The sequence below is a fragment of the Notothenia rossii genome (genome assembly GCF_949606895.1).
Source record: "Notothenia rossii genome assembly, chromosome: 4".
Taxonomy (NCBI): Eukaryota; Metazoa; Chordata; class Actinopteri; order Perciformes; family Nototheniidae; genus Notothenia; species Notothenia rossii.
Window position 1 is genome coordinate 41,703,881 of NC_136902.1, and position 13,905 is coordinate 41,717,785.

The following is a 13,905-nucleotide window of genomic DNA, read 5'->3' on the forward strand; positions in this document are numbered from 1 at the left end:
GGAGCATTTTCTGTCAACTCAGATTTTATGTCTGCTTTTTTAAACGGTAGTATGTGCTCACATGTTTCATTGGGGGTGTATAGGCTACTGCCTGAATATGCTGAATGGAACGTAGCTTTTCCTATTAATACAATCATTTTGATCCTAAATATATTTTCTATTCTAAGGTCACATTCTTTTGTTTTACATGAAGTCAAAACATCATAGCGATATTTCTTTTCACTTCATCTGCCTTGAGTGTGATATTGAGGTAATCCAAAATTAAAAAAGGTTATCAGGTTACATTACTTTTATATGTGGCTACACCGACTAGGTTACCAAGAACATAACTTTAATGGCAATTAGTCATCGTAACAGAATACAGTACTTATTGCAACATTCCCAACACAGGTTAAGGTGCTTATAAAGCATTTTCCAAATCGTGCCATAACTTACTAAAGTGCTTATTTTTTTAACTTTCAAAAACGTTAGAGCGATTAGGCCAACTAGAAACATTTCTCCACTGTAAAATGGTGATGTCAACATCTCAAGTGTTAACTGATTTGGGTTAAGTTTGTAAAGCTTTATTTTATGTATTCAAAATGTTTACATCATAATGTGCACAGTAGATGTGGGCCTTAGTATATATATTGCAATGTTTTATTCATTCAAATATTGTATTCAATCATACTTCGCCCACTGTATAATGCTGACGTATTCTCTTAGCACCGTGGTAGTCTTCTTAAAAACTCATAATTACCCTTCACTACTTTCCATGTTTTTTTCTCCATAGGCATTTTTAGGGTTTGAAACTATATTATCCATTAGTGATCACTTGGAAAACGAATAAACCACCGATAACAAGCATGTTAAAGATGTAATATCAATTATTTTAATCTTTAAGAGACTTAGCATTTGTTGATTTTTTTATATACACAGTTCTTTGTAAATATATAACAGGGTATGGATTTTGTCCGGAATATGATTTCTATAAAGGGTTTGTTCTTTACATTTTTCATTAGACTCCTCAGACCTTTGAGATAAATACCTCCAGTTCAAAATGCTCACATTTCAGTATTACATATGCAATACTAAAGACTTCAATTCATCAGATCTTCATGTTGAGAGTTTTGCTTTGCTTTAGTATGACCACTGAATGGTACTCTAACACCATGAAGAAAATAAAAATAAAGGTGCAGATTGTAAATCCCTTTGAGGCAAAGTCATATTACTCTATCAATTGTAAACATTACCTTACCCACAAAACCATATGTAATGTAAGATTCCTGAGAAATAAATCAGAGCCATGGCCAAGATATCTTTTTTTAAATCAAACCCAGTTTTATTGGTAGTCTGGTGATGCTTTAGATGGCGTGCAGTTTCTTCCAGCGGGTCAGGGGGCCGTTGTTGGGAATGTACTTCACCCCACAGCCGTCTGAAATCACCCGCTTCTCGGCCATCATCTGATCGAAGTCACAGGCATTGAACTTGGTGAAGCCGTACTTCTTGGACATATGGATCTGAAGGAAAGGGCAACAACACCGTCAATTCAGACTTACAATGGTTAACCACATGAAAATGAGTACGGCCTTTAAGAAAAATTATGTTTTGTCTCAGTGGTCCCTTAAAGCACTCAGCACCTCCCAGCTGAGTTCATACACAAACCAAAGAGTCACTGTCTGCAGCCTTTGCACACCGGAAACGCACTGACAGCACAACTGGTCGGCTTAATAAGCTGCAGAGCTGAGTCATGACACCGTTAGGGATGCATGTTGACTCAGCTGATACAAGATATTTCAATTGGTCCACATAATTGACCCTTGTAAAAAAATAGAACCCTGAGGTTTCACTGTTGACATGTTGCTCACCTTCTGGCGACCGGGGAACTTGAACTTGGCTCTGCGCAGAGCCTCCACAATGTGCTCCTTGTTTGCAGCCTTGGTACGCACAGACATGATCACCTGACCAATGCGCACACGAGCCACGGTGCCCAGGGGTTTACCGAAAGCACCGCGCATTCCAGTCTGGAGCCTGACAATGAGAAGTAGACCATAGGGAGTTAATAATACTAATATCTCCAACAAATTAGTACACCATTTTAACAGGCACAGCCAATCTAAATTCCAAGTGATCACATCCTTTATTTTGAAGGCTCACTATCCTAGTTAATTCAGTTACAGGTCATTTTAGCTAAAGCTTTCCTCCAATGTGAGTTACATACACTTTAATACTGTAGAAATTCCTCCAGGGGCAAATTAGGGTTCAGCATCTTGCCCAAGGACACTACAACATGTTGGCTAGGGTGGTGATTGAACCACCAACTGATTGGTAGATACCAATTATCCCATAGCCACAGATCATTGATATGATTGTGTTCCATTCACAGACAGACTCACCTATCAGCTCCAGCACAGGACAACATTTTGTTGATGCGGATGACGTGGAAGGGATGCAGGCGCATACGGATATGGAAACCATCCTTACCGCAGGTCTTTACCATGTACTTGTTGGCACAGATACGGGCAGCCTCCAGAGCTGCACAGGGGTGAGAGGGGACGGGTGAATCAGATAGACGATTTATGCAATCAAAACTTAAGAGTAAATCAGATAGATGTGTTTTGTCTCAGTGGTCCCTTAAAGCACTCGGCACCTCGCAGCTGAGTTCTTACACAAACCAAAGATTCACTGTCTGCAGCCTTTGCATACCTGAAACGCACTGACAGCACAACTGGTCGGCTTAATAAGCTGCAGGGATTTTTAAAGCCGAATTTTGGCAGGACATCTGTCGAAGACTGTTTTTTTTCTATTTGTACTCCTTTGAATCTGATATTTAGCTTTCCTTTCTTGTGAGGAGCATTTAAAATTGTTAACAAAAGTATACAGGGTGGATTTTAACCCCTGACTTGAATAAGGCATGTTAAAGGACTGCAATACATAAACATTGAGCCACTCTCCAGTCCAATAGATAACTTTACTGCCAAAATTTAAATTGTTTTAAAATGAACAATAATGTATGCAATGTTAACTTGTGTGCAACTGAAGACCTTGGAAGAAGGTTTAAAGTCAATCAGTGTTTTTCTCCAAACACTTTCACTCCAATGACTTTATTAAATGCTGGAGTACAGCAGTGGAAGGAGTTTTTGGTTAAGGACTAATGTAGAGTTCACCATTTTAGAACCTCAGACACAAGGTTTTATGTCACATGTACATCTTTGTGTGTGGTTTGCTCCTCACCTTCAGAAGACAGCTGCTCGTACTCATCTGACACCATGTGACCACACAGGGGGAACTCATCAACCTTAGCCTTTTTCCTGCCCAAGTCAAAGATCCTGATCTTGGGATCTACAAACAGAAAATAACCATTAGTAAAAAAAAAAAGGCTTGAAATGATCCAATCAGACTTTTGACCATAAATCAGATTGATTATTTTGTCTCAGTGGTCCCTTAAAGCACTCAGCACCTCCCAGCTGAGTTCATACACAAACCAAAGATTCACTGTGTGCAGCCTTTGCACACCAGAAACGCACTGACAGCACAACTGGTCGGCTTAATAAGCTGCAGGGATTTCTAAAACAGAATTTTGGCAACAAGCAGTCACTTTAAACTCTGAAAGAATTAAAAAGCTTACCAGGCACACCCCTGCAGAAGCGGGACTTGGGGTAAGGCTTGTTCTTGCAGTAGCGATAGCTGTGGAGACAGAGTTCATTTGAGCCATTTACCAACAAAAGTCTGTTTGTTTTTGCAATACTAATTCATGGTTAAGGTTATTACATAATGTGTCATTTGGCAGATACAACAAAAGCAACTTCCATAAATTAGACATGCCCACAAGAGCCAATTGGGGTTATTTATCCTGCCCAAGGATGCCTCAACATTTTGACTTCTGGGCCTGAAACACTGACTAAAATGATTGGCAGATGCCCATTTACCCCATACACATTTCTAATAAAATGTGTTTAAGCCTACGTTGTCACCAACACCATAGATGCCTGATACAGCTTTAAAGAACTGTAATTGCATTTTGAGTCACTCCCAAACAGCAAGGCCATCATTTTTGACTTATAAGGATTGTATTATAGGTTTTTATAATGTGTTGGGTACTACTTTCAGCGATTGAATATACAATGTGTCCTACTAAGTATTTGTTGCTGGTCTATTCCTATTAAGGAGTATAATGTCACCCAAGCAAACATTCCTTCATTTAAAAAAGGTAGTTTCGGCAACAATGGAGTCCTATGAAACAGTAATACATATAAAGTTTGTATTGGCTGTAATAACTATAAGCCATTATAAGGACAATTACTGACAATAGAACAACGACAGCCGTATGCTTGAATAACACAGCATAGTCGTTGTTGACGAGATGCTAAGGGACCATCAGGTCAACATTATTATGGTCCAGTTTTCGCATGGAACAGCACCAAATGTCACATAACCTTTCTGATGTTAAGATAAGTAGTCAGACGTATAACTGATACACTTGACACTGATATATTGCTATAATTACTTAATTGAAACTTAAACCGGTAATGTTACAGTGGTGTGCTTAAGATGAAACTGTGTCGTGCATTAATAAAACGTTAAAATTCGGCTATATTTGGTATTGATGTGCTCGCGCTAGCTTCATGCTAATTGACGTTAGCTCACGTAGCTCTCAACAAGTTAGCTTTAGAGCATTGTAATAGTGAAGGTGCATTTAACAAGGTGGGTTAAGACAGGAATTGAATGTCTACCCATGTCGTGTAGCAGAAACATGTTTTCAGATAATATAATAAGAAAAGTGGAGGTGTGTCGACACGGCTAGTCGGTATGCTAGCACAGTGCACATGGTGCTAACGGAGCCGCTGCCATTTTCCTCCGAGTGAGACTAAACCGGCCCGGCAAAGAAAATATGTAAGAGAGGACTTACCAGCGGGCTGGACGGCGGCCCATGGTTGCAATCTATAAATCAACAAAGAAGAATTTGTTTTTTAGTAAAAACAAGACCAGTACATCTTTAAAATAACTTTAAATCAGTCTATTTGAGGGAGAGCCGGAGATACCACGCTCCCACCACGTACTCACCTAATGGAGGAAAGGAAGACAAGCCGACTTCCGCTGCGTAATAAGAGCAATGCCTGTGCGGAAATATAATTTATATTCACTTACACATTATTTTTGCTGTAGAATTAAATCACACGGATATAAAAGCATTACTATAATGAATATATTTAAATATAGTGTTGTAAAAATAATTGAACCTTCAGTTATGTAGTTTAAACTGAATGCTGGGAATTGTAGTTTTAAACAACATGGACCGACTGTTTGATTCCTTGCAACACAATGATACAAATAGTATAAACAGTTTCCCCTTTCAAGAAACATAGGCCTATATGCATAGGTGAATAAGGGCCAATATAAAAGCAAATAATGAGATAAACATAAATGAAAATGGCCTTTTAAATAGAAATAACATGCTGCAAATAATGGTGCGAGTGACACATAGTGCAAGTAAAATGCATTACATGTGCTGTAAATGAAGCAAACAATATTGCATTATAATAGAAAAAGAAATAGAATAAAGTATTGCAAAAAAAAACTGTTGCCTCCCCATCCAGGGAAGGAGATCCACATCCAAATGTTTCAGATCCTGAGACTCCTGATGCTCCTGATGCACTCCACAAAATGGCCTTCAGGTGTCACTATTGTATTATATATGCATAAAGTCCCTGCTTCTCTGTGCCCTACTTGCTAATTCTTAAAAAAGGAGCAATGAGCTCATATATGAACTCCTAGCTCATAATGCAGAACAAATGTTGTTCTCTAGCTCGGGAATTTGAGGAATCCTAACCTTGTTCAGACGTCTGCTCTAACGTCACTGAACATAACACAGTTTATTAAACATCCTGAGGGATTTGTGAGAGTTATATATGCCTGATAAGTCCTATTTGAAGCACTCACATCTCTTTGATTTTAGTTTGCTTAAGAAGCTGCTGTTTAAGCTCTAAAAATGTTTTGTGAATTCAAAGTCAGTTATCTGGGAATTGACCTACCCCAATAAACACACATGGAGTCTACAAATGATGAAATAACATCCTTTTGCAAACACAGCCACTTGACCCCTGCTCTGATTAAGAAATGGCCACTCCTTGGTGTGTCAGTGAGGAAGGCCTTTTAACTCAGACTGGATCCCTGCACAGCCTCATGTGAAGGTCATCTATCAGCTCGGCAACAACAACCTACCGTCCCGTCCTTCCGTTTCTGAATCTCCTCCAGACTTTGCTGTGTCTGAGCTCAACCTCGCTGAAGGGCAAGATGACAGTGAGACCATGGAAAGGGAGCAAGGACCAAAAATGGTCCTAGAGTGTGTGCCTGTTTCTGGTGACCAATGACACACACACACACACACACACACACACACACACACACACACACACACACACACACACACACACACACACACACACACACACACACACACACACACACACACACACACACACACACACACACACACACACACACACACACACACACACACACACACACTAGTTTTCCAGACAAGAGCTAAGAATAGGGCTCAATCTCCCAACTAAACCCAGGACTGCACTTGTAAAGGAGTCATTTTTCTTTACTTACAAAGATGAACTGATTAGCTAGTTGATTTGGAAGATTACATGTTTACTTCACATCTGGGAAGTACTTTATCCACTTTCTTGCCGAAAGATAAGTGTAATGATCCATACATCTGTCATGTTTGTAAGCTGAATATGAAGCTAGATTGCAGGAAACTACTATCTTAGTTTAGCATCAAGCAGGGATGTGGACTTGAATCGACTCGAGTCAATGTTTCAATGACTTGCAAATCGACTTGACATACAATAAAAATGATTGGGACTTGGACCTGGAGGTGAAAGACTGACTTGAATTAATTTAAACATGAAGACTAGAATCACTTGTTTAAGTTAACTTTATATATTCAACATTTTCAACATTTTCAATTGACAATTCAAGTTGTTACAGTACACAATATGCAGGTGCACACTGGGAATGGCATTGCGCTGATTGTATTTATGTCACAAATCAACCCAATCACATAAATAAAACGTTGGCATTGTAACATTACATTGACTATCAAGCTTTAAGTTAAGTTTCAGTGTAGATCACTTTTCAAAACTATTATTAAAATAATGTTCTAGGTTTAGCACAACAAACTTGGTTATGGTTAGGAAAACTTTCCTTTTGTCTTTAAGGTTAGGGTTTCTCTTCTACGGTGTCTGAGTTGACCTGTGACAGGACTGGGCATTTCTAAGGACTCAACTGGACATGAAGACACCAAAAAACAATAACTTGGCTCTTTACTTGAAACTTAGAGCGATTGACTTGAGTCACATGTCTGGCATCAAGACTTGAAAGTAATAGCAAGCCTATTTCAGTCTCTGACCAATGTTCATACCAAACCTCTTAGACTTGCTAATTTGTACAACTATTTTTGGTTGCAACTGGGTTATGGGTTGGATTGATACTTGCTGGGCACAATGACTTTTGGAAGTTTCTCAAACAACTCCAGATCATGTGATGTTAATTAGTAGGTGAGGTGTTTGTAGCCATATTTGACAGCTTTAGGCAGAGCCATCCAGCGCGCTTATGCTACGCTAACATAACAATCTCATAGATTAGGTTTAAGATTTAGTACAGAAATGTTTTTTTTTAGCAAGAATGCGATTAGACTGTTTTCAATTATGTCCTAAAACCCGGAAGTGAGTTAGCATATTACCACTTCCTGTTCCCTCGTCTCAGAGTCAATGGTTTTTTTTAACTAGTTTTTGGGAAAATAGCTGGAAATAAGTTGTGTGGTCCACTGGTGATTTTGGAAGAGTTTATGTGTCTGAAAAACGATGGTTGTTAACAAGTGGCTGAATAGGACTACAGAAGTCGTGGAGGACGCTGTACGTCATTACTACGAACAGGTAAACACTCTAAGTTTGTTTGCCCTGTTCTGCTTGAAAGCAAGTACCTGCGCTCTTGCAAACTGTTAAAACAAACGCTTCAACTCGTACAATTTTGAATCTTTTTTTTTGAATATCGACCTCAAGTTGGCATGACGTTGAAGTCTTGCGACCCTGCTGTACTCGGCTGTAGTTTGTTTACAGCATAACGTTAGCATTTTGCTTCTGGCGAAAATTATAAAAGCAGAGTAGACAAAGCCCTGGCCCTGGCCAACTTGTGGCCCCACGCAAAGTTATGTGACAAGGCCCTCTGTTTCGCGAGTGTAAGAGCATGATGACTATTCAGATGAACATGTGAGTAACATCAGATCCAGAACATTTACTATGTGGAAGCTTGAAAGCACACTTCAGGATGTCAATGACACTGAAGATTAAGAATATGACTGTTTTTTTTTTTTTTATCTGTGTTGCTCTTTTGACAACCTAAATGTAGAATATATTCTTAACACTGAATTGCTCATATTGACAACCACACCCTCACACAAACACACAAGAAGCCTGATCGCTGACCAGTGTGTGATGAGGGTGTGGAGGCTAACACCCTGTGTTACTCTGAAAACGGAAGTGTGGATCTTGTCTGTGTGTGTGTGTGTGTGTGTGTGTGTGTGTGTGTGTGTGTGTGTGTGTGTGTGTGTGTGTGTGTGTGTGTGTGTGTGTGTGTGTGTGTGTGTGTGTGTGTGTGTGTGTGTGTGTGCGTGGCCTAGCATTACTATACTTGTGGGGACCTAAATCTGTTTACACAGTCACGTGTGGGGACTCGACGCCCTTATGGGGACAAATTGGAGGTCCCCATGAGGGGAATCATTCATTTTAGGGTGAAGACTTGGTTAGGTTTAGGATTAGGATTAGGGTAATGGTCAGGATTAGGGTAAGGATTAGGGTTAGGCATGTGTTGGTTATGGTTAAGGTTAGGATACATCTCCAGGAAATGCATGTAAATCAATGTAATGTGCCCTGAAGTGATGTATACATGGTGTGTGTGTGTGTGTGTGTGTGTGTGTATGTGTGTGCGTGTGTGTGTGTGTGTGTGTGTGTGTGTGTGTGTGTGTGTGTGTGTGTGTGTGTGTGTGTGTGTGTGTGTGTGTGTGTGTGTGTGTGTGTGTGTGTGTGTGTGTGTGTGTGTGTGTGTGTGTGTGTGTGTTCTTTGTGCAGTGTGAGTGTAACCACAGTCAGGGCAATTCAAACCTACAGGAGCGGTATAGGAGCATTGTGTATTACTTACTCATTTTAAAGAGAGCATAAATGACAAAGAATAAAACAAAAGGATAATGCAATTAGGTATTGTTGGGGAAATAATTCCCAAGGCCCATAACTTTGACCCAGTGTATCAGTTCAAACTGTCCTGACTGAGCACACGCACCTGTAACCTTGGCTGCTGTGCTCTCCGTGTTCTGTCTCCCTCTTCCTGCCTGTTGGCGTCAGCTGATAGAGGTGTTGTCATTCTATCTTGTTATGCAGCATGTTGATTATTCTCTCTGAACTAGCTAAATACATGGGTCTGGGGTAGAGTTCTTCAGAATTGAAGTGGCAACTCTACCGTGTTGTCAGACCTCTGACTCTGGACTTGTTTTGTGAATTCTCCGGCCGAAGCTCCAAATAAACCCATCAGTGTTTGCCATCAAAGCTCCAGCTCTCCCTGTGTCTCCTTTTGAGTCTGTGACTCCTGATACATTGCTATACAGAAGTTTCCCCCACAGGTATATATACAGTATATACGTACTGTATATGCTTGTGACCTGCTATATCAAAATCAAATACATTGACCCCAACATTTGTTTCGAGTTGTATACACCGCTGGAAAGAGGAGATTTTTGATATCTTAATGATATCATTATTTGATTTTTTTCACACAATATACGCACGCAAAATATGTCACAGAACATAACGACTGTTACCGAGCCATAATGATGTGAAAAATGCCTTCAAAGTTTGCCGTAAACCTTTACAAAATATTAGCCAAAGTTTCAGGCCTTATACTCAATCAAAACCCCAAATTGACCATAACATGTATTTAATAAATCCATGTTTATCTTGAAATGAGCCGTTGCAACATATGTTTTTTTTAAATGATATTACTATTTTATTTGAGAAATATCATGGTTATTATCAATATATATCGCCACACTCTTATATCTGTATGTGAACAGTATGTCTCTTCTTAAAAACTAAACTGTGGTCACGTACAGCGAAGGGTCCCTGTATGGAGTTGTGCAACAGCCTGTGTTCAGGTTTAGTCCCTGTTTACATTTCAGTCATTTTCTCTGAGTATCGTCTCCACTCTAAACACTCCAGCCTCCTAGCTACCAAATAACACACCGCTGATAGATCCAGTTTTAACACCTCTTTTTAAAATATAGCTCAGGCCAAATCCCTTCCACCTATAGGCCTTTACTGAAATGAAATTTGATTCAACACGACAGTCAATCTGCTAGGGTTCTCTACCACTCTCCAATGTCTGCTGGGATCGAGCCCCCCAAGATCCTTAAAGAATAAGTAGGTAAAGCTCATTCAGGGATGATTAATTAAGCACTTCCTGTCACTTTTTTACTCATTTGCATTCCTGAATTACACCAGGTCAAAACTTGAATGATTTCTGATTTTGAGTCTCAGATAAAGAGGCAACACTTCAGTGACTAGGGTAAAATCCTTGATTTTTGTTTTTGTCAAATAATTTGGTACAATGGGCAAAACCAACAATAGAATATGAACTAGTCAAATGTGTGTGTATGCGTGATATACATTCTTGCTCTGTGCCATTCAGCTCCCTTCTTGTTTAAAATAAATCAATGAGCCACACTGTGACATGTTCTTTTATTACCATTTATTACACACACAGTGTCATTTATTGTAACTCATTTTCAAGATACACTGTCCTGCTGCCCAAAATACTTATAAGATTACTACATGTGATCTCAATCTGGGAGACAAGCTCCCAACAAATGCACTATTTCCTGCTGTTTGAATACAGTTTGTTAGAAACTACAGTGACCATTTACCAACAGTTGCTTTTCTACCATTGCCTTGACCGGTTGGTTATAGTTTGTGATATTGTGTGACTTTGCTCGGTTCAGATTTGTTCGGATTTGCCAAAGTCACACAAAGACACAAAGAAACCTCACCAATCTCCAGCAGTCGCAGATCAGAAACTGTAATGTGCTGCGAAGTCAAATAGAATGTCTTAATGGAGTCTGTTGCTTTGGCAAGAGCAAAGATAGAAGTTTAAATTCCTCGTCATAAACATAAACTGTGTAGCTGCATCCCAGCAAATGAAAGTAAAGTGATGTAAGTATTCCAAATATATTGTACACTTAAAGCGATATTGATGTCTTAAACGTGTTTTGCAGGTACTTCTGTCTGCTTTTCCAAGCTGGGATCTGCTGACCACCACTTACTTTCTGTCAATAGTCAACTTTGTTCAATATAAACTTGCGCGATTCACGCTTTATTTTTCTTTCAATTTATTACAATCTGTCAACAGTACCAGCTCTTTCATTTGATATGTTCACTTAAAACATATACTGCTACTGAGTCTTTTACCATGGTTTACTTCTCTGCCATTTGTGTTACTTATTGTGTTTTTTATTATTAATCACGTGTGCATACTTTGCTATTTTTATTTGTAATTCTCTTTACTTTATCTGCACTATACTTCTGCTTTTGTAATAAAGTATATTTCCACGTGCCGGTGCAAATAAAGGAATGATGTTTCTGATTGTGATTAGAGTAAGTATACACTGACTGTTCATATGGACCTTACAGCCCCACTTCCAAACAGCCTCATTATACCTTGAAAGCAGGAGAAGCACACAGTTACTTTCACAACAAGCAGCTCTCTTTGTTGGGAAGCTGTGATGTGTCAGATTGTGCAACAAGTAGATATATCTGCTAAGTGGGCATTTGGTGCCCATATTGTTAATAAGGAAGTGAAAATTAACTGTCGCCAGGGAGACCATGGTCAATGAAAACATAAACAAAAGAGGGAGACCTTTCTTTCCTTTCTGTCTTCCTTCCTTTGTTCTGTTTCTCTCTCTCTATCTGTTAAGTTTCCTGCACTTTAGGGGCCTGAAAAACAGCTACCATTGTGGGGCCCCCCTGCAGTAAACATGAAATAACCAGAAAAAGACTCATGGGAGGAAATCCCAATTTCAATTTGGCAATATTGATATGGTGCCAAAGCAAAGGATCAGGGATAGGACAAACAGTCAAACGCATCAAATACAATCCAGGGGGGAACAAAATAAAATAACATTACATCACCTACGATGTATAACAATATATAGTATATATAACGATATCCTTAATATTCAATCAGTAATACTTTAGTACTTTGATCGCTGTGTGTGTGTCTCTGCAGGTCGTGTCTCTGCAGGTCTGTGACAGAGCCAATGCCTCTGACATGAGATCATATGATGTCATGCAGTTCATGCAGGAGCAGCCTTCCGCTCTGCCCGGCGGAATCCTGTGTGTGTGTGTGTGTGTGTGTGTGTGTGTGTGTGTGTGTGTGTGTGTGTGTGTGTGTGTGTGTGTGTGTGTGTGTGTGTGTGTGTGTGTGTGTGTGTGTGTGTGTGTGTGTGTGTGTGTGTGTGTGTGTGTGTGTGTGTGTGTGGGCAATAGAGAGTATATCAATATAAGTCATGTGTGGCCTCACAGGAAATAAACCAGCTACATCACTAATTGTTAATCTAATAAACGAAACATTTCCAAGAATGTCATTTTATAAAGGCTGTCATTATGTCTCTCCTCAGCTTTCACTTCTGTCCAATAACAGAATAACATTTTACCAATAACCATAACTCAGCTGTACTCCACCGCTTCCCCCAGTGTCCATTGCACAGCACCCCACTGGTCATTTCCTCAAGACACAAAACAATGCTAACATGCTAATTGTAAGCACAATGTTGATATTAGATTTGGTGTGTTAGCATGCTTACACTTGAGGTGCTGTTTATTTCTCATGTGAAAACTAAATTCAACACATTGATAGATTTGAACTTTATTTTGTAGGGAACATTTGATGCTAATCAATCCATCAGTGGTTAAAAATGATTCAATAGTTTCATATTGCCATCCAAAGAGCCATGGTGCTGCATAGTTTGGAAACAAATTATAACAATTGCTAGGCTAAAACAACACATTTATGGATTTTTCTACAAATACGACTTCAATTATCAAGCTTACACTCTATCTCCCTGAGAGACATTGCCCAGCTAGGTATACATTTGATATATTAACCCCATATTTCACTTTTATTACAACTATTATTAAAACCAATTTACAAGTATACTGTATAACACCAATATTACACCATTATTACAACATTAATACACCCCTATTACACACATTTAACATAAATATTACGCTTTAATTACACCGTTATACATCGATTTTTTTATTATATTAGACCCATGTTACACATTGACACTGCTTGTTAAATGACTGTATCCCCCACAAGATACCGAAACCATTTAAGGGTTAAAAGATTTAAAAAATGCAGGCAGAGGCGGGGAAACAAGCCGAGGGGATGATGAGATGAGGAAGGACGTGGGGAGGTGTCCAGCCAGAGAAACAGATCCCTAGAGGCAACTAGGAAACCACAAAATAACTATTTTCTTCACACTTCCTCCCCCTTCAGCCCTGCCCTCTTTTCTATAACTAAAGAACACCCACACTCACATCATTTTTAAATACATATGGTCTCTCTTCATCTGGGGTGACATCATTATTTGTTTCCTCTAACATCTGTTTCCAGTGAATCTAGTCACTCAGGTGAGGGCGTCAGCTGTCATCTTATATGCAACAACGGACAGATAGACTAAGTGATTGTAGAAAAACATCCTCTCTCTCACACACACACACACACACACACACACACACACACACACACACACACACACACACACACACACACACACACACACACACACACACACACACGCAC

At 39.4% G+C, this 13,905-nt stretch overlaps 1 protein-coding gene across 1 annotated transcript; it reads right to left on the reverse strand.

Annotated features, from left to right (window-relative positions):
• Nucleotides 1–1,297: 1,297 nt before the first annotated feature.
• rpl10 (ribosomal protein L10) lies at nucleotides 1,298–4,990 on the reverse strand. The gene is made up of 6 exons (XM_079674873.1): nucleotides 4,889–4,990; nucleotides 3,608–3,666; nucleotides 3,214–3,321; nucleotides 2,376–2,514; nucleotides 1,848–2,010; nucleotides 1,298–1,499 (listed from the first exon to the last, which is right to left on the reverse strand). The coding sequence occupies exons 1-6, from the start codon at nucleotides 4,909–4,911 to the stop codon at nucleotides 1,344–1,346; spliced, it is 648 nt and encodes a 215-aa protein (XP_079530999.1). The 5' UTR covers nucleotides 4,912–4,990; the 3' UTR covers nucleotides 1,298–1,343.
• Between the last annotated feature and the right edge of the window lie 8,915 nt (nucleotides 4,991–13,905).

Bases quoted from the DNA above. Each gene is read 5' to 3' on its own strand.
- rpl10 (XM_079674873.1), bottom strand. From the start codon at position 4,911: ATGGGCCGCCGTCCAGCCCGCTG. The intron at 3,667-4,888 runs GTAAGTCCTCTC...CTGTCTCCACAG, and splicing joins GGCCGCCGTCCAGCCCGCTG to CTATCGCTACTGCAAGAACA. The intron at 2,011-2,375 runs GTGAGTCTGTCT...TCTCATTGTCAG, and splicing joins TCCTGTGCTGGAGCTGATAG to GCTCCAGACTGGAATGCGCG.